This window comes from Ursus arctos, unplaced genomic scaffold (genome assembly GCF_023065955.2).
Source record: "Ursus arctos isolate Adak ecotype North America unplaced genomic scaffold, UrsArc2.0 scaffold_19, whole genome shotgun sequence".
Taxonomy (NCBI): Eukaryota; Metazoa; Chordata; class Mammalia; order Carnivora; family Ursidae; genus Ursus; species Ursus arctos.
Window position 1 is genome coordinate 36561048 of NW_026622863.1, and position 18386 is coordinate 36579433.

At 33.1% G+C, this 18386-nt stretch overlaps 1 protein-coding gene across 1 annotated transcript in view; it reads left to right on the top strand.

Moving 5' to 3' along the window:
* The window catches only part of URI1 (URI1 prefoldin like chaperone), a 72307-nt gene that overhangs the window by 21604 nt on the left and 32317 nt on the right, over positions 1-18386 (top strand). The window contains exons 2-4 of the mRNA XM_026484249.4: positions 3614-3648; positions 16265-16343; positions 17488-17623. Coding sequence (XP_026340034.2) covers positions 3614-3648; positions 16265-16343; positions 17488-17623 — 250 coding nt within the window. The remainder of the gene's footprint in view (positions 1-3613; positions 3649-16264; positions 16344-17487; positions 17624-18386) is intronic.

Sequence of the window (18386 nt, forward strand, 5' to 3'; positions counted from 1 at the left end):
GAGGGTTTTTATTAGCCAGTTGGTGAGTTTAAGCTTATTTGCTTTTACTAACATTCGTAAGGTCTTCTTTGTGTGTGAGTGTGGGTTTGTGGATGAAGTGGAGAAGTAGCAGCAGCAGCAGCAGTGTTTTAAAAAAAAGAAAGACCAAAGATGCAAATAGCCGCTTTTCTTCCATCACCCAATAAGCTGCATGGTGGTTGGAGGTAGTCCGATCCAGGGAGTATGGGCTTTGAGATTAGATGGGCCTGGTTAGATAGACCCGGTTCTAAAACTGATTTTCTTTCTTTCTTTCTTTTTTTTTTTTTAAAGATTTTATTTATTTATTTGACAGAGAGAGAGACAGCCAGCGAGAGAGGGAACACAAACAGGGGGAGTGGGAGAGGAAGAAGCAGGCTCATAGCGGAAGAGCCTGATGTGGGGCTTGATCCCACAACGCGGGGATCACGCCCTGAGCCGAAGGCAGATGCTTAACCGCTGTGCCACCCAGGCACCCCTAAAACTGATTTTATTTCTTACCAGTTCCAGGGTGGTTGCATAATATTGGATAAGACACTTCAATTTTGAACACAGGTTTCCTCTCTTTAAGGAGAGGTTAAAACCTACCTTTACTGATTTTTATCCTATGAAGTCTTGGCACATACCATTGTTACTACTCTTAGGGTAAGGGCAATTTTGAATTACAAAGGGTACCAAGGGCGTTCTAACTACTGGGTTGTTGGTAAGGACTCTTAATGATAGAATGTGTCTTAAAAGTGGTAAATCAACTCATAGTCCTTTTTCTTTATCGTGGACTTAATGCTGTACTACTGCATAAGCACATATTTTATTTATAAATTCCTGGCTCTAAGTGCGATTATATCACATTAAAGAATTTACTAGGTCAGTTATTTTAATTGTCGAAGCCTACTAACCAATTTTTTTTAATTAAAATAATTCAATAAGATTTTTTTCTTCAGGAGTAGCAGTTGCATGTTTTGGCAGGTTTAAGTTAAAAAACTATCATTGTTACTCCATAGCCATCTTACTTATTAAAAAAGCTTCTGTGAAGGACAACAAAGAAATGAAATGTTTTTCTGTTGTTTTGTTTTTCAAGAGTTTCTTATAGAACCAGGTTCATTTTATTTATTTAATACTTAAAAGAATTAATCTGAGTCCATTTTCAGAAGAAGTAAGATTATTTGGACTTATTTAACAGAAAAATTAGATTATTATTATTTTTTTTAAAACCCTTTCAGATTCAACTTTGAATCATCAGATTTTTCTTCTAAAATTTTCCTTGGCAGCTAAAGTTCTAGAAATTTACAGTATTTTCTTTTGAATAACTTGTTGTAAAAGAGAAGAAAACTAGAATGATCTCTGAAAATACCAGTACAACTGCTTGGGTTTAAATGGTTTTTGTAAGTGGGTTGTATAACTCACGTAAACAGTAGTAACTGTAGTCCTATCGGAAGGCTGTCCTGGGTGTTATCATCCCTGCCTCTCTCACCTTTTCCTTTATTTCGCTGGCTCTCAAAATACAGAGCCTATACCTTTGATTTTGCCTAACTGGACATTTCTGTTGTTCTAAAGCCTGTATGTAACTCATAATAAGACTTTAATGTAAGACAATATTTTGGTGGTTAAAATTTCTGTTATAAATTATGAAATGGATTTTTGTTGTTTTATCCTTGAATGTCTGTTCTTGGGGAGACTATTTTAGGAAAGAAGGGGAGCGAGGGGGATGGTGGAGTGGGGAAAAGATAGCTAAAACAAAGTGGAGACTAGACTGTGGGGGCTGATGGCAAGAACACATGCCATTCTACTAGGGACTTGTTTTTTAAACATAAAAAGCATATGTGCCAAATTTACATATTTACTAATTAAAAAGGCTTCCCAGAAACATTAAGTAGACTATCTTCTGTAACCTTTAACACTGTCACTAATGGATATTGCTTAGAAAATTTCATCGAAGGTCCTTTAAATAATGTAAATGATTATGAATATGTAACTAGTTAATATGCAGCTACGAAAGGATTATCATGTAGAGGTTAATGAACATTCTGCTCTTATGGTTTGCAGGGCTTTTCTTTTTGTGCTTTTGGCTCACTTCATGCTTGGAAACACATGCACTGGGATTGGAAAGCGTCCTGACTGTTTTTTGGGTCTCATCTTTTAATGGGGTTGTTAAAGAGGAACTTTATGAACAGGATTTCATGAAGATGTTTTTCTTTTTCCATTTACATTTAGTTCTGTTTGTCTATTTTATAATTACTGCCAAATCAGAAACAGTGAAATGGATTGATGTGGTTTTAGCCTGGTTCTTCCAGATGTAAAGTCAGTACTCTATTATATATTACCACTGTTATTAAGTGTTGCTATGTGATTGATACTTACTGAGAGATCTTCATTCTAAAATGGACTTTTTATGCTGAGTTAATGTGTAGTATGGTTGGGTATCTGATTACAGCATGTATTTTGGTACAGGATTGCTGCCTTAGTATTTAAAATGTACCAAAGGAGGACATTTATTTCAGGAATTAAATGTTATAATAGGAATTTAGTGACAGCACCCCCCCCCCCCCCAAAAAAAAAAGTCTTGTGATTTTTCGGTGAAACACTGAGCAAGAGAGACAAGAGACAATATTGGTGTTTAGAGTGGTGAACTAAAGCAGTATGTTTCAAACCAGATAATGCTACTGTCTTTGTAACATGGCCTTGTATTGAGCATTTTGGCTTGTTATCCCTTAGTTTCTCTGTCTCTAAAATGGTGCTACAATATTTGAGATTATTGTTTAATATTTTTATTAATGGGCAATTTAAAAACAATTGGTAATCTTTGAAAACTGTTATTTTTTAAATTGCCATTCAAGTGTTTCTTTTCCTCATTGGTTAGTGTTCTTCCCCCCCCCCCCCCCCAGCATTTTGAGTATCTGCTGAAATATCTTTAAGGAAAGCAAATAACTTTCGTACTTAATTTTATTGTTTTAGTATTATAAACATAGTTTAAACTGGCTATTAAGTGCTTAAAATTTTATCATAATTCACTGAGGGAACAAATGGGCTGTTCAGAGCATCTCTTTATCCCAAGTATTTCTTCTTGAAAATGTTAGTAGAAAAATATCACTGAACTCATTTTTAATGTGTCAGAATAAAAATTACAGGTGAAAACATTTGGAGATACACTGACAAAATAAAATATTTTTACTACTGTCATTTTTTTTTTTTTTAGTGATGAAACGTGGATGTTGCATTGGTTTTTTTTTTTTGTTGTTGTTATTTATAACATTTGTGTATTCTACAAAATATGTAACATTGAAAGCAGGTCTGTAGATTGTACAAAATGCTAGTTATCTTATATCGTATGTCACCTAATAGTTATGAAGCGGGTTTTGTAGCAAAGTATGAATTGGAAGGCTGTAATTTGTTCTGCAGTTATCAGCCTGCATTAGGGGGTTATGATAAAGTGTGCTGCTTAAAAACTAACAGTCACATCCCTGTGCATTTGACAAATAAAAATGTATACTGAGCTGCTATTAAATCTGTAAAGCCACTGTTCTAGTTTTCTGATACACTGATTTTGTAGCTTTGTGTACAGCCCTGTTTTTTCATGAGTAGTTATCTGTTTTCATGACAGGTGGTCACTAACTGCCAAGAGAAAATCCAGCATTGGTGAGTGAAAGATGGTTTTATATTATTTCTGAAATACTGATGGGGTCATCTCTTTGTATTTAAATAAAGTGTGTATTATTTTTTTGTAACCCGTAATTGAATTCTTCTAGTAATCTCCATTTTGAATATTTTGATACTAATTTATATTGTCCTTCACTGTTTACTGAATTACGTGTTCCCTGATTTCCTGAAATTGTGTCACCATTTGTGTTTATTCTAATTGCCTTCTTTTTTCCTTTCTTTTCTTTTTTTCAAATTAGAATAATATTAATATCATTATGAGGTGGAGACTGAGACATTTTTGAACCTGACTAATCACAGAGCTCTCTATTTGGGGAATATTCTTATATTTGTAGTAGAATAATAATTGGAATCAGTTGTTTTAAAATAATGATGGAAATATCCACATTTCCCTGAAGTTTGAAAAATCTAATTAATTGCCTACATCCCAGAGCTTTCTTTATGGACGGCACTTTTTTTAGAGTGTAGAGAGAAAGAAAGCATATCTATTTTAAGTGCTAATCTTTACTTAATAGGACAATGCTTGGTAAATAACACACTTTCCTAAGTCTTCTAAGGAAAACACTCAATTTAATGGTGAGTAAAATCTTATATTATGAGTTGTCATGAGGTATAGCTGTTGATCTTACAGATATCAAATTACAATATATCCATGCTGTGTTTACGAAGATTTTACTGAGAGAACAACAGGAGCTGTCTTGATTATTGTCTGCAGGGTTATTGCAAAATCATGGTAACTGCCCCTTTAGTGGTGAGATTAAACCTTTGGTTATACACCATCAAGCATATAATATTTTAAATTTATTTTAAGAGGCTTTTTCTTCATGCCTGAGAGATCTCCAAGGAAATAATTTATAGTTAGTGTATATCAAATGTTTTTTGGTTTAAATGCACATAGGCTGCAAGCAGTGGATAAGAGTGAAAATCAGTACAATCTGTACGCATCATCTTATTAAATTCTGACTATTGGCTTGCAGAAAATAATCTAAAACTAATAATATCCACTTTATAAATAAAAATTCAGGGACTTCATTAATTTTCAATAAATGCAGTGTTGTAGTTGCATCTACTGGTAGTGTAAGTCTGTCAACATTTCCATGATGGACATTTGCTTTTCATTATACATTCAGTCCAGGTTAAAACTTGAAATGGAAGTACTTGGCCAAAGAATTAACCATTCCCCCTCAACCCTGCACCTCCTGCTAATTTGGCCAAAGTGATCCATTTTACAAATAATTCCAGGGGAAGTTTTATTCATGTGGACTTCTCTCGATTGGTTTGGTAAGGAATTTGGGAAATAAGTGAAAGGTTGGATTCACTAAGGACAGATACTAATTGAAGCAGATGTGTGAATAACTTGCTTTCTGGTTTGTTTTGCAAGATTCTTTCCCTGTTAGGCTGAAAATTCTTTAAGGCCAAGGGGCATGTTTTCATTTTTTCATTCACAGCATCTCCTACTGTGTTTGGCATGTTATAGGCACTTAATAAATGTTTGAGTAAATGAAGACCCCATATATATAATTATATATAACATTTTAGTTTGCAGATACTGTGGCAGTGCCCAAGTCTGGTAACCACTGACAAACAGAAATGTGACATTTATTTCAGAGCAGTTTCATGTGACTCTCAATTTCAGTTTCCTGTTTTCCAAAGCTTTCCAAACTACAGAAGCTTAGGTATTTACCTACACGTATCTTAAAGTAATACAGTATCATATTTATACTTTAAAAAATTAAAATAATTTTTCCAGTTAAAATTTGCTTTTTCCTCTGAATAATTTCTAATAGGGCTGAGGAAACAGACTTTTCTGTTTGTTTTTAGTGAGGATCTATTATTGCTAGAATCTAAATGGCTAGTGAACTCACCAATTTATTATATTAAAAAACTGAAACCAAAGTATCTCCATTCCTCTGAAAGCCAGGAAATAGCTATTTGGGAGCACTGTGGAATTCTCGTGGTATTTTTATTCTGTTGATTTCACAAACAGTGATTTTGTCCCTACCATATGCCAGTATTATGTTGCTGTTTGGAATTGAATGACCCTGCCATGGAGGAATTCATAGTCGGACACTAAACAGGGAAATCACAATAATTTTGTGCTATTTACAGAGAGCTAGGAAGCAAGAACAGAAGCTGGAACGCTTCTTAAGGGTATCTTACACACTGCTTTTAAAAGCATGTTGCTTTTCAATTTTCTTTAGCCCTTGGTTTTAGTCTGGTCTAAAATACGATTCATATAGCTAAGCTCCCTTCTTCATGGGATACTTATCAATATAATGAGGAAAAGCAAAATAGATGATTTTTAAAAAATGCTTTCTTATGCTAGTGATGTTTATACTTGTTTGTGCAATTTTAAAGGATTCTTTCATTTAAGGGACAAGTGATGAACATTGTAGGCTTCCAAAATGATCTTAATTTTTTTTTTTTTTTTAAATGTAGGGCAGAAGTAAAAGTGTTTGTGGAAAAGTAGGAGTAAAAATGGCTTGGTGCAAACAGGATCTGCAAAAAAAAAAAACCAACCAAACAAACAAAAACTCTTCCAGAAAATTAATTCAAATTCTAGAACTTTGGTGAACTAGAAACATTTATAGTATTTGTTTAGTTAATAGATATTAAGGAAAGTTTTGAGCCTAATAGTAGAGAATTTGTGCAGCACTTTTAGAGCTAATAGTGGTTTTCAATTTAGTGAAGATTAAAAAAAAAATTTAAATACAATTTTTTTCCCTTAAAATCCTTTTTACTTAACCCAGGAAATAAGGTATTATAAAATCCATACACTATTTTCTTATTAAAATATGGATAACTTCCTACTGTTTAATCTACCAGGGTCTGATTATTCTGTTTGTAGATTATCTATAATTTTTTATCTTTTTAATTCTTCCCTAAAGAGCGTGGGATTCAGAGTCACAGATCTACATTTGAATCCTGTCATTTAGCAACTGTAACCTTGGGTGAATTACTGAGATTCTCAGTTTTCTCCTTGTAAAGTAATGATGATACTACTTAACTTGAAGATCCAGTGAGATAATGTCTATAGAACAACCAGACTGACACTGAATAAATATTAATAGTAGCTCTGAAATCTTTTTTGAAAATTTTAATTGTCAAATGAATAAAGAAAACAAGAAAAACCTACCAAAGCTTTGTAAATACTCCTGAATATTTTGTATTCATGCCATTATCTTATCTTGATGGAGAGATGGCTTTCTAAGCAATATTGTTAAAGCTTTACATTAATATTTTTAGATAACTTTTTATTATGAAGAATTTCAAACAAAAGGTGATGTATTGTGAATCCACATGTACCCATCACGCAGCCTCAGTAATTATCAACTCATGGTGTCATCTGAGCCGTTGCATTTGAACAGCCTATCCTACCCTCTTCCCCCACCTACAATGCCTTTGAAATGAATCTGAGAATGTATTCTGTGTGGAAATATTTCAGTGTGTATCTTTAAGACATAAAACTTCTAAAAATTACGCTAAAAAATTTAAAATTTTGCAGTATATTTATATAGTTCAAAATTTAGGAAGTTCTAAAGGGTGTAAATGGGGTATAGTTTTTCTCCTACCCTTTATCCCCCAGTTCTCATTTATCTTTGTAAACAGTGGTTTTTTGGCAATTTCTTGTAAATCTTTTCAGAAATCGTTTGCTTAAAGGATGTGTGTGTGTGTGTGTGTGTGTGTGTGTGTGTGTGTGTGTTTATGTGTATGTGTATTCATCCCCATGTCTTTGTAGATTGTGCTCCTACCCTTTTTGACAAAAATGAAATCAGATTGTAGGCTGTTCATTTAATTCGTCCTTGGAGATTGTTCTCAATTATTAACTCTTAGTCTTTATTTCATTTCCATAAATTTCATTGGGTGTCAAATGTCTAATTTTTAGAGTTACCAAATAAGATTTGGTACTGATTTTTTTTTTTTTTAATAAGTAGTGGTGACCTTACTAAGACTGTGGTTTTACAACTCAAAATATATCCTTCCTCAGCTGTTACATCCATTATTTATTGGTCCTTAATAAAATTACTCCAAAACTTAGTGGCCTAAAACTACAGCCATTTTTGTGTGTGTGTATCGTTCTGTAGATGTGCATATTGGGCTTGACTTCCCTGTGTTCTTGTTCTGCTACTCTTCTTTGGGCTCACTTGTGTGGTTGCAGCTTTTTGGTGTCTGGGTCCGCTGGGTAGTCCAAAACGGCCTTAGCCACAAGTGTGCTGGCTAGTGCTGGTTGTTAGCTGGGCCTCTCTCCATGTGCTCTTCTCCCTGGCTCACTTTACGTGATGATCTCAGGGCAGCCAGAACGGTAGCTGCTAGGGCACGTTGTATTGGCCAAAGTGGGAAATAGACTCCAGTTGGTGAGAGGAGTGATGAAGAATTTATGGTCATTTTTAATGCATCATAGATACTTCTATTGAGTATGTCTCAAAAGAAAGAAGTTCCATTACTTGTGTTGATTTGTGAGAATTTAATGAAATATACTATGTGATGCCTGGCACATACATGTCATATGTCTTTTAGGCATTATTTGTAATCATAAACTGTATGCATATGAATTGTAAAAACTTTGCTGTCTTGCTTCCTTCAAATCATTTTAAAAGAGTTTTAAGTAGTAAAACTCTGAAATTACATGAGGCGGACTTAAGTGAATATAAAAAGGCATTTTATGTTGTTTAAATATTTAGTTTTGGAAAGAATAGCTTTAAATTTGGGCATACAAATGCTGAAACACTTGAACGTGTGAATTTATTTTTTAAGTTTTTATTTAAATTCATTTAACATACAGTGTAATATTTGTTTCAGGTGTACAATTTAGTGATTCAGCACTTGATACAACTCCAGTGCTCATCACAACAAGAATTTTGAGAGAGGGATTCTAAAGCAAATACTTGGCATTTTTATTTTTCAAAGGAAAATGGACAAAAAATACTGTTCAGAGGAAAAGAGTAACTAGTTTCTAGTATAGGTTATAGTCAAAGTTAGTAGAGGGAAATAACCTAGAGTGTATACCTAAATAGTTAAAAAATACAGATGAAGATATGTTTGTTTGTTTGTTTGTTTGTTTGGAATTCTTCTTTCAAGTGAATCAGTGTGGATGGATGGATATGTGTATCTGTCTCTTTCTGATGTTTTGAGGGATTCTTTGCCCCACAAAATCATCAAGCTATTTCATTGTAACAATGCTGTAGTTTATGGTATATTTCTCATGAATTACCTGAAGCAGTGCTTTCCTGACTTGCCTTCATATACTTAGATAAAATTTGCTTTATTTTATTATGCGTAATCTGTGAAATATTGATTTGCATACTTCTAAAACTTAAAAGAAGTTATTCGTGGTGATGACTTCATTTTTCAGTGTTAAGTAAATTTGGAAACCGTGTTTTCCAGACTCCCCATTTTATTGACCACAAAATTTTTAGTCACTGTTTTGTATAGGGCCTTCTGTTCAGGCTTTTTCATTTTATGTGTCTCCCCAGCTCTCATCCTCACCCCCAGTAGAGCAGAGAGCAACTTCAGACCTTCTGAAGATTTTACATGCTTTTCTTGTTGGAATCTCTGTAGTTACTTATGAAAGTGTCTTTAGGGACAAGGGCAAGACGGAGGAATCATATATACAAATCCCCTTCTCTGGCATTCTTAAGGTCCTGCATAGTTGTTTTTTTTTTTTTTTTTCCTTTTCTTTTCTTTTTTAATGGTATGGTATTTTAGTACATGGGTTTGGGAGGTTAAGTAAGTTTTGCAATTTTTGCATGTGATATTTCAAAGCAAATTAAGTTGCAAAAGAAAAGGATTCAAGCTGAATGTTTTAAGGATGGTATTTTTAAAAACAAAATCTGAATTAGGTTTTTAATTTTTTATCCTGAGTATAAAATGAATACATACTTATTTATAGAAAAGTTGAAAGAAGAAAAGAATAAAGATAAATTTACTCATAATTCTAAAGAGAAGCTAGTTCTCCCTCTTTTAAAAACATGTTGTGCTTCAGCTTTTTAATTCTGTATGTGTATTTATGTCACGAAGGTCAAATTGTAAATGCTTTCTTTCTTTTCTTTTTTAAAAAGGTTAATGATTTTTAAATTGTTACTAGAATATGTTACTTCTAGTAGTCCCCTAGCCTTTGTATCATGTTTTTGTAAGAACCACACTAGTTTAATGCTCGATGCTTTTTTTGAAAATGAAATGCAAAATAAATGCACTATAGGGGAATTTTTTATAAGGGAATTTTAAAAATAACATTAGGGATTTTATAAAAAATTTCTAAGTACATCTCCTCATTTAGAACATAGTCTTGATTATGTATTTGCAGTGTCCATATACATTGTTTGGTTCACAATTTCCCACAATCAGCTTAAATCCAGTGAATATCGGATTGATGATACACCCCAGTCTGACTTGGCATACCTAATGACTTGTCATCTCTGTTTCAACTGTATTAGGTTTGAAAACTACACCTCCTTGCACTTTGAGTTTTTTTATTTTCTATTCATTTTACTTTATTTTTTTTTATAAAAATAAGAGCAATATACAATAAAGCTTTCAAGCTTGGAAGAGTACCATGTGAGGATGAAGGTGTCAATATTGCAACAACAGTGCTTGACTGAGAGACAGATCACTTAGTGGTAATCCAGGATGCTTGTTCTTGTTTTGAGATACAGAAGTCTAAATTCTAATATACTAAAGGCAGTGGGTATCAGTGTATGACTTAGGAAAATGTAGGCAGTAAAAACCTAGGCATACATAGAATTTAACATTTTACTAGTTTATATTCAACTCATGACTGAACTGGGGATGATTTTCCTGTTTTTCTTTTATTTAAATCAACGGAGTTGAAGATAATTTTGAGAATTTTACATATTTGATGGGTTTAAAACCAGGATTGCTATTTTCTTTTTTTTTTTTTTTTTTACTGTTACGACTTCTTAAAAAAACTATGACCTTAAGGGATCTGAGTGGCTTCTATTGAAATTATATGCCAAACACCGGGACTTTTTCTCAGGAAAGAATCTAGTGTTTTTATCAGTTTCTCATAGGTATCAGTGACCATAAAGGGCTGTGAATCACTGCTCTAAGAAAACAATACAAAAAAGTTTTCTTTTTTCTAAAATGTATTTGGAAATAAAGTGTAGAAAGTTGAAACCACACCTATAAATTAGAATTAAGTAGAAACTGGCACAAACATTCAAAGCTTAAGTTGATTGTAAACTTATCATAGCTAAACTCATCTTTTCTGAAAGGCCGCTCCTTTCTGATTTGTCACAAAAATTAGTGTCAGTTTTAGAGAACTTGAGAATAAAGAAAATTAAAATGACCCGTAAACTCTTTGCCTGAAGCTAACTGGATTAGGAGGCACCTTGGGGCATTCGTTTCACACTTAGAGTGATGTGTTTTTGTATAATTTTTAAACTTTCTTACTTCAAATTTGCATCTCATTTTATTCTTAGAGCAAAAGAACACTAATGAGTGAAGAAACAGGTACCCATGATTGCTGACAAGTCTAAAGTTGCATGTATGTGTTTTTCGGCAGAGAGCACTGGAAACAATTCATCTGTCCTGGCTTTCCTGTATATAACCCATTGTACTCTGTTATCTCATTGTTGAGAAGTTAAATTGAGGAAATCTAAGTAGAATGTTAGCTGCATCGATCTCTCTTTGACAATTTTCTTTCATTAACTTTAGAATAATTACAAGTGTGTTTATATATAGGTTTGTCTTTGTGTCTATTTCCAGTACAATTTTTTGATGGACTCATAAAAATAAAGAACGTGGACCATTTCATCAGTGTCTTCCAATGACACAAGTTTCCTAGGGATAGAGTTGAGAAAAAGGCCACCATATTGACTAAATTTTGTCATAGATTTCACTTAATAGTGTTTTGCAATGACCATTTAAAAAAAGAATAATACTAATTTCATACAGATATATTTTAATTTTTAATGTGTTCCCCTTCCTGCCAAATTTCAGATCCTTCAACAATGTGATCCTTCTTTCAAGAATGTTTTTATTATTTACGCTAAGCTTAATTTATTTAGATTTTTAAGAGGATACTTTGAAAACAATCATTATCATTCCTTTTTTTAGTAATGAGAAGACTTTTCTCTTTACCTGTATATAATCTATGCCTGAATTTAATATTCCTCTATTTTCTTAATTTCAGAGGTTAAAAACCCAGGCATCCATCAAGCTAGTGAGTCTTTAACAAAGAAGCAATGCAAAGAAATAAAAAAGGCGTGCTATATTTGAGTAATGATCTCTGCAGCATATGGCATAAGGCTTGGTTGCAGAGGAGAAGCTCAATAAATGGTGAATTGAATTGAAACAGAGGTTTTCTTGAATTCTTAACAGGAAGTTCTAGAGTGGGTATAATGGACTAAAAATCATTTGTAAATAAGATTATATAGTTACTTATATTCCAAAATCTTTGGATTTTGTAATTTCTTAAAAACTTAACTCTGCCCCAGATTAGCCCAGATAGTAACATGAATGTAAAACCCATTTCTTTTTCCGTTTTTGATCACCACTTGGTGTTTCTTGCTTTTTCTGTTTAGGACATGAGGTAAAGGGAGAGAGAATGTTAAGAAATTAAAAAAAAAAAAAAAGAACAACCCAAAATAAACCGACAGGCTTAATGTCAACATTTCTGCCTATCCCAACTTCCTACTTTAAGTTGAAAATTAGCAAAATCTTATTTCCATCAGTGATTTAAATTTTATTTCCCTTTTTTATTATTAAGGATGAAAATTGGAGACTGACTTCTTGCCTCAAGGGATGTAGAACTTTTTTCTTTACAAAGCTTTGTCAGTTGCATTTAAGAAAAGGATTAAAAATATAGTCTTGCTTTCACATTCCCCCATCTCCTTTTTAATATTCTATTATGAAAATCTTTAAATATACAGGAAAGTTGAAAGAATTGTGTAGGTGAACCTTGATCATATATCTGTCTTTATCTCAATCCATTAATCCATTTTTCCCTGATGCATTTCAAAGTAAGTCATGGACATCATTATACTTCACCTGTAAATACTTGAGCAAACACATCGTTTAACTTGCTCTCATACTTTTCACAGCTTTATGAAAATAAGGTGTTTCCCATGGGATCTATTCTGATCTTCATCCTTAAGGTTAAGGCTAATTTGTAGTGTGCTATGTCCTTCCTTGCTGCTGCTTTTTAATACAAAAGGTGGTTCTCAAAAGGCATATAGTGTATGATTAGCAAGATTCAGAAGAAGACTGTAAAAGTTTCTTATATATGACTTACAGCTGTGCTTTAGTTCTTATTTTCTATAAGGAACATTGCACGAGGATATCTGTTGCAAATTAAATCTTATTTATTGGATAACTTTATAAAATTAGAAATTGAAGCCTGAACTTAATCTATAAGGATCAAATACAATGAAGACCTCCAGACAAGGAGGTCTCTCTGTTATAAGTAAGTAGGCTTGAGTGGTTTATCCTAACTATATCTGGGTTTTATTTTCCATTTGAAAAAAAAAAAAAAAAGCAGTTGCCTCTTTTGACTGCATATTTTAATATGACTAAAGTCTCTAAAAATTATGTTTCTAAGTAGTAAAACAGAAGAAACAGACTTCAAATTTTGGTGCAAAAAAAGATCCCCTACTTACCTTCTGTTAACACAATAGTTCTTAGAATCATTTTTGTATTTTCTGTTGCATAGGCTTTGTGATCTTTAACAGGATTATTTAATCCCTGAGTATTAGAGGGACTATTTCTTTTTTCCCTTTTCTTTCCTTTCCTTTTCTTTCTTTCTTTCTTTCTTTCTTTCTTTCTTTCTTTCTTTCTTTCTTCTTTTTTCTCTTTTCTCTTTTCTTTCTTCCTTTCTCTTTCTTTCTTTCTTTCTTTCTTTCTTTCCCTTTCTTTTCTTTTCTTTTCTTTTCTTTTCTTTTCTTTTCTTTTCTTTTCTTTTCTTTCTTTCTTTGATTTTATTTATTTATTTGACAGAGAGACAGCCAGCGAGAGAGGGAACACACGCAGGGGGAGTGGGAGAGGAAGAAGCAGGCTCCCGGCGGAGGAGCCCGATGTGGGGCTTGATCCCAGAACGCCAGGATCACACCCTGAGCCGAAGGCAGATGCTTAATGACTGCACCACCCAGGCGCCCCTAGAGGGACTATTTCAAGACAAACAGACAAACTCTTTGACCAACGTGTCTGGTCCTGTGTATTTCCACTAGTGGAACCTTTAGGGGAGAGAGTTTCTCAAGCCGTAATTTCTCCTAGAGACACTGCTTGTCTCCTGCTTGCCTCCCTTCAAAAAGGACTTCTGCATGGGCTGCATTTTAAATTATCTTTTTCTTTTCTTTTCTTTTCTTTTCTTTTCTTTTCGTTTCTGTATTTTTAGAAAACAACTCAGAATTTAGAAATAGCAGCTCTGATCTTAAACTGTTCTCTAGTATGTCCACGTTTTTGTTTTAGAGAGAATTAGTGATAAGTTTAAAACTGAGCATACTTGATTTGGAATACTGACTTTGATCTCTTGTATTACCTCTGGTTGAATCTCCTATTTTTTAATATACAAAAGAGGTGTCTTGTTAGGAAGTCTCCTTTTCCAGGTGTAGTTACCAAAATAAGACACACTGAATGCTAACTTTAATACTAACTTTTTAACAATCACAGGAACATCTAGTCATCTAAACTGATGTATAGTCCTTGAGCATTTGCTGAATTACTTATCTAAAACATACTGTTAGTGTTCTGTTGATTTAATAATGAGTGTTTACTATGTGCAGGCATTGTACGAAATCCGTTCTTTATAGACAGTATCCAATTTATTGCTCACACCAGCCCTATCTCCAAAAGCCCCCTAAATGGTAGCATTTAGCTATACTTTCTTTCATTAAGTTGTGCTCTTTTTATCAAATGAATGAATTTAACATAATGAAATCTTAACTTAGTGGGTAGTAGTCTTTCTTGAAAATTTTAGAATTGGTGCTTTTTGATAGTTTATGGAAAAAGGAGTATCGGATTCTCAATGTAGATGTTCATTGCTAAACCTTTTATATTTCTTTCTCTTGAACCTGTGGGATAGGCATTATTCCAGTTTTACCACTGAAGATACTAAGACTAGGGTTAATTTGTATATGTTAAGTGGTGGAGCTGGGATTCACCTTCTGGTCTGACTTTAAAGCCATGCTCTTTCTGGTATGTATCTGTGTGCATGAAGTTTTTTTAAACCATTTTATTCTTATAAAATTTATCCAGAAGGATGATATTTTTCCCTTAAGTAAATGGAATAAAGACATTTTATGTTTATAAAAAAGGATTTTGAAGGAACGTTTTACAAAAGCACTTGAACACTAGGAAATAAAAAGGCTTGCTTGAAAGAACACAGGCCGGAAGACCTAGGTTAAACTGCTTGCATCTTTTTTGATGGAGAAGGTCTGATTTCTCTTAATTGTGGGGTTTTTCCATCTTCCTTCTGCTTTCTTTTTTGAATGAGGAAAATGTTGATAAGTGACATTTACTACAATATTTTTAGGGTGAATAATAGTATACGTGTGAAATTCCTTGATATTCTTAAGAGTAAATGAGATGATTTTTATTAATTATGCTCCTCTTGCTTTAGGGGTACTAAGGAGTAAACTGAATCAATTCCATGATGTTTATAGAGCAGTCATTTTTATTATCTGGAGAGCGATTATCTGTGTTGCAATTTATTCTAATTTCAGTTTGGCAATATCTACGTGTTTTTTTTAAGTTACTTGCTGAATTGGTGAGTTTTGTTTTTGTTATTTTTTTTTAAATTGACAACACCCTCTTGCTTGAAAAAAAATTCAGTGCACTCGTTTAGCCTCCTTTTACACCCTAGCAAGGAACCCTTACGAAATCTAATTTTCAGAGAAGATTTGAAAACAGGCATCTGCCATGAAGGACTATTCATTTCCTGCAGGTGTAAGAATGAGTGCATAGTGTGGAAACATATGACCATCTCTGCTCCTACAGAATGATACCTTTTGGTTTTGAAATTAATTTATTAGGTAGCTCTGTCTTGATATAACATGAAACAAGCTCCAGAGCCAAATTGAAATGCTTTTTTGTATTACCTCTGCCGAATTTCTTCTAGCTCTGCATTGGTCCTTTCTCACCTTAATCACATTAGTATGAATAACCGAAGGGTTATTCCACATTTTTCAGCTTTAAGTTTTCTAAGGACTGAAGCGTCTGATCAAATTTTGTGTTCATGATTTCTGCTGTGCAGCCAGTGTTTATTCACCCACAAGCTTTATTAAATCTCTTCCTTCATCTTAAGTCCCTGTTCCCCTCTAAACATTAGGCCCTCCCTCAGTATCTCCTTTAATTTCCAAATTTTATTTAGTTCAGATGATCTGCATTACGAAACACTAGTTCTCAAGTTGTGTGTTCTAATTCTAAAACCAAAGTTTTAAAAGTCTTAATTTTCTGATATATGTATGGTTGAATAATGCCACTGGTAAACTTGGTAAACATAGGATTTTAAAATAAAAAAAATACTTTAATATTTAAATTGCTAAAATTGGGTGTTTGATTTGTCTTTTGATACATAGTCTACTCAAGGAATTGTTAATTTGTGTATTCATTTAGGATTTGCAATTTTTTTTGCCAACAGGAAGAAGGTAGATAATGACTATAATGCCCTGCAAGAAAGACTCAGTACCTTGCCTGATAAATTGTCTTATAATATCATGGTATGTTTGGTGTGTTGCTTTTTTAAAGTAGTATGTTGTTTACATATTAACTATGGAAAGTAAGATATTTCGTTTCTTTGCTTTATATGTATCGATTCACAAATTGCTAAGCTAATTGACAGTATCTGAAGTAACTACCAAAGCAAGGAAAGTTTGTTTTGTTTTACTTCATAATAATCCACTAATTGTTGTAATAGTTGGTATTTGCGTCTTTTCTTTTTTTTCAGATTTATATTAAGTTATCACATTATGGAGACACAAATGGCATAAATGTTAGCACAAAATTTGACAAATTTGGTATGCAAATTTACTGTGTTAGAAAACTGTAATTAAGACAGAAATACGGCACTTAGTCGTTTCCTGTTAGCCAGAGCAGGGATAGATCGTAGTGTTGTATAATTCACGGAATTACACCCTAGAACGTTGATTTTATATAAAAAGGTACTGCTAACTTTTGTCTGAATGATCTTCATATCGACAGAGTGATCTGTTCGTGAGCCCTGGATTAGATTCTTTCATTGCTTGAATATTCTTTTTCATAAAGACTTTGTTCTTTATTACAGTAGCTCAAATGTTTTGTAAATGTATTGTTCTTTATTATACTAGCCCAAATATTTTGTAAAATTTGTAGACTCATTAAAACTATTTGTTAATTCTAACTTTGTTAAAAAATAGCTATTTTATTGGAAATAATTTTCAGGTTTTTTAATCAAACGTATTCTTTATTAACTTAATATTTCATTGCTAGTTTGCTTTCATTTAGATTTATGAATGAACACGGTATAAGCATTCAGAGACAAGGCTAATTCCTCTGAAAGCTGTATGTAAATGTGCTGATTCCTTTTCCTCTTTTAACATTGATTTATTAATCTAAAGCAATTTTCTGTAGGTTTTCTTAGTGTAACTTTAATGTTAAATTTCTATGAAGTTGACATTTTTTCTTAGTCGATAAAAAGACCTCAACACAGAGCTTTTAATGCTATTTCATAAAATGTATTTTCTTAGTCAATAAAAAGACCTCAGCGCAGAACTTTTAACGCGGTTTCTTAAAATGTATTTTTTAGTGTTTTTAATTTTTTGTCTTCTTTCTTCCACATTCCTTCCCTCCTTCCCCCTGTTCCTCCCTCCTTCCTTTCAACAATAGGTACCATTTGGCCCCTTTGCCTTCATGCCAGGAAAGCTTGTCCATACTAATGAAGTCACTGTTTTACTTGGGGACAATTGGTTTGCAAAGTGCTCAGCAAAACAGGCCGTGGGATTAGTCGAGCATCGGAAAGAACGTATGTACCAGTTATAAATGATGTATCTTTGCTGGATGTTTATCAGTTCACAGAGTGCCAGGTTGTTACTAAAAGTACCATCCATGATTTATTAGTCCAGACTATTTGTGATTTGGTTGAATTGTAGGTAGTTTGAATAGAACCAACATTTGAGAATGTAAGCTGCAGAGTGGAACATCTGGGTTGGAAATATCACCCACATTAGCATGTTTTCAGAAATGACAGAGTGTAAAAGTCCTTAACATGTGGTTTTATACATAGAAGTTGGGAAGACATCAGACTTGGGCTCATTTTATATTTTATAACTGGTTTGTTTTAGGTGCTTTCATTGACTTACTTTTGCTTTTAATAGTTTTAGTACACAGAAGGAATTTACTTTTTATTTATTAAACTAAGAGAAATACCTATTTGTAAAAGTAGAAACAACTTTTAATCATGCTTTTTGGTTTAGAAGTAGTCATATTTTCACCTTACAGAGAAGGCCAGGTGTGGAGAGCTGCTACCCAAAACAGAGCCCATATACCTGTTCAGTGATGTGAGGCCTCTGTCTCATTTGATTGAGGTAGTTCTTTAAGTTTTATTTATCTGTGATTAACTATTTGTTGGTGTAGATAATATCCACATACACATTTTTTAGTTGGATGGGTTTGGCTTCAGTTCAAGCTTAGTTGCATTTTAAAATGAAGTTTATTTAATATCTATGTTCTTATTTCTATAATAAAATACTTAAGTTGATAGTATAATACCACCCCTACCTGTTTTT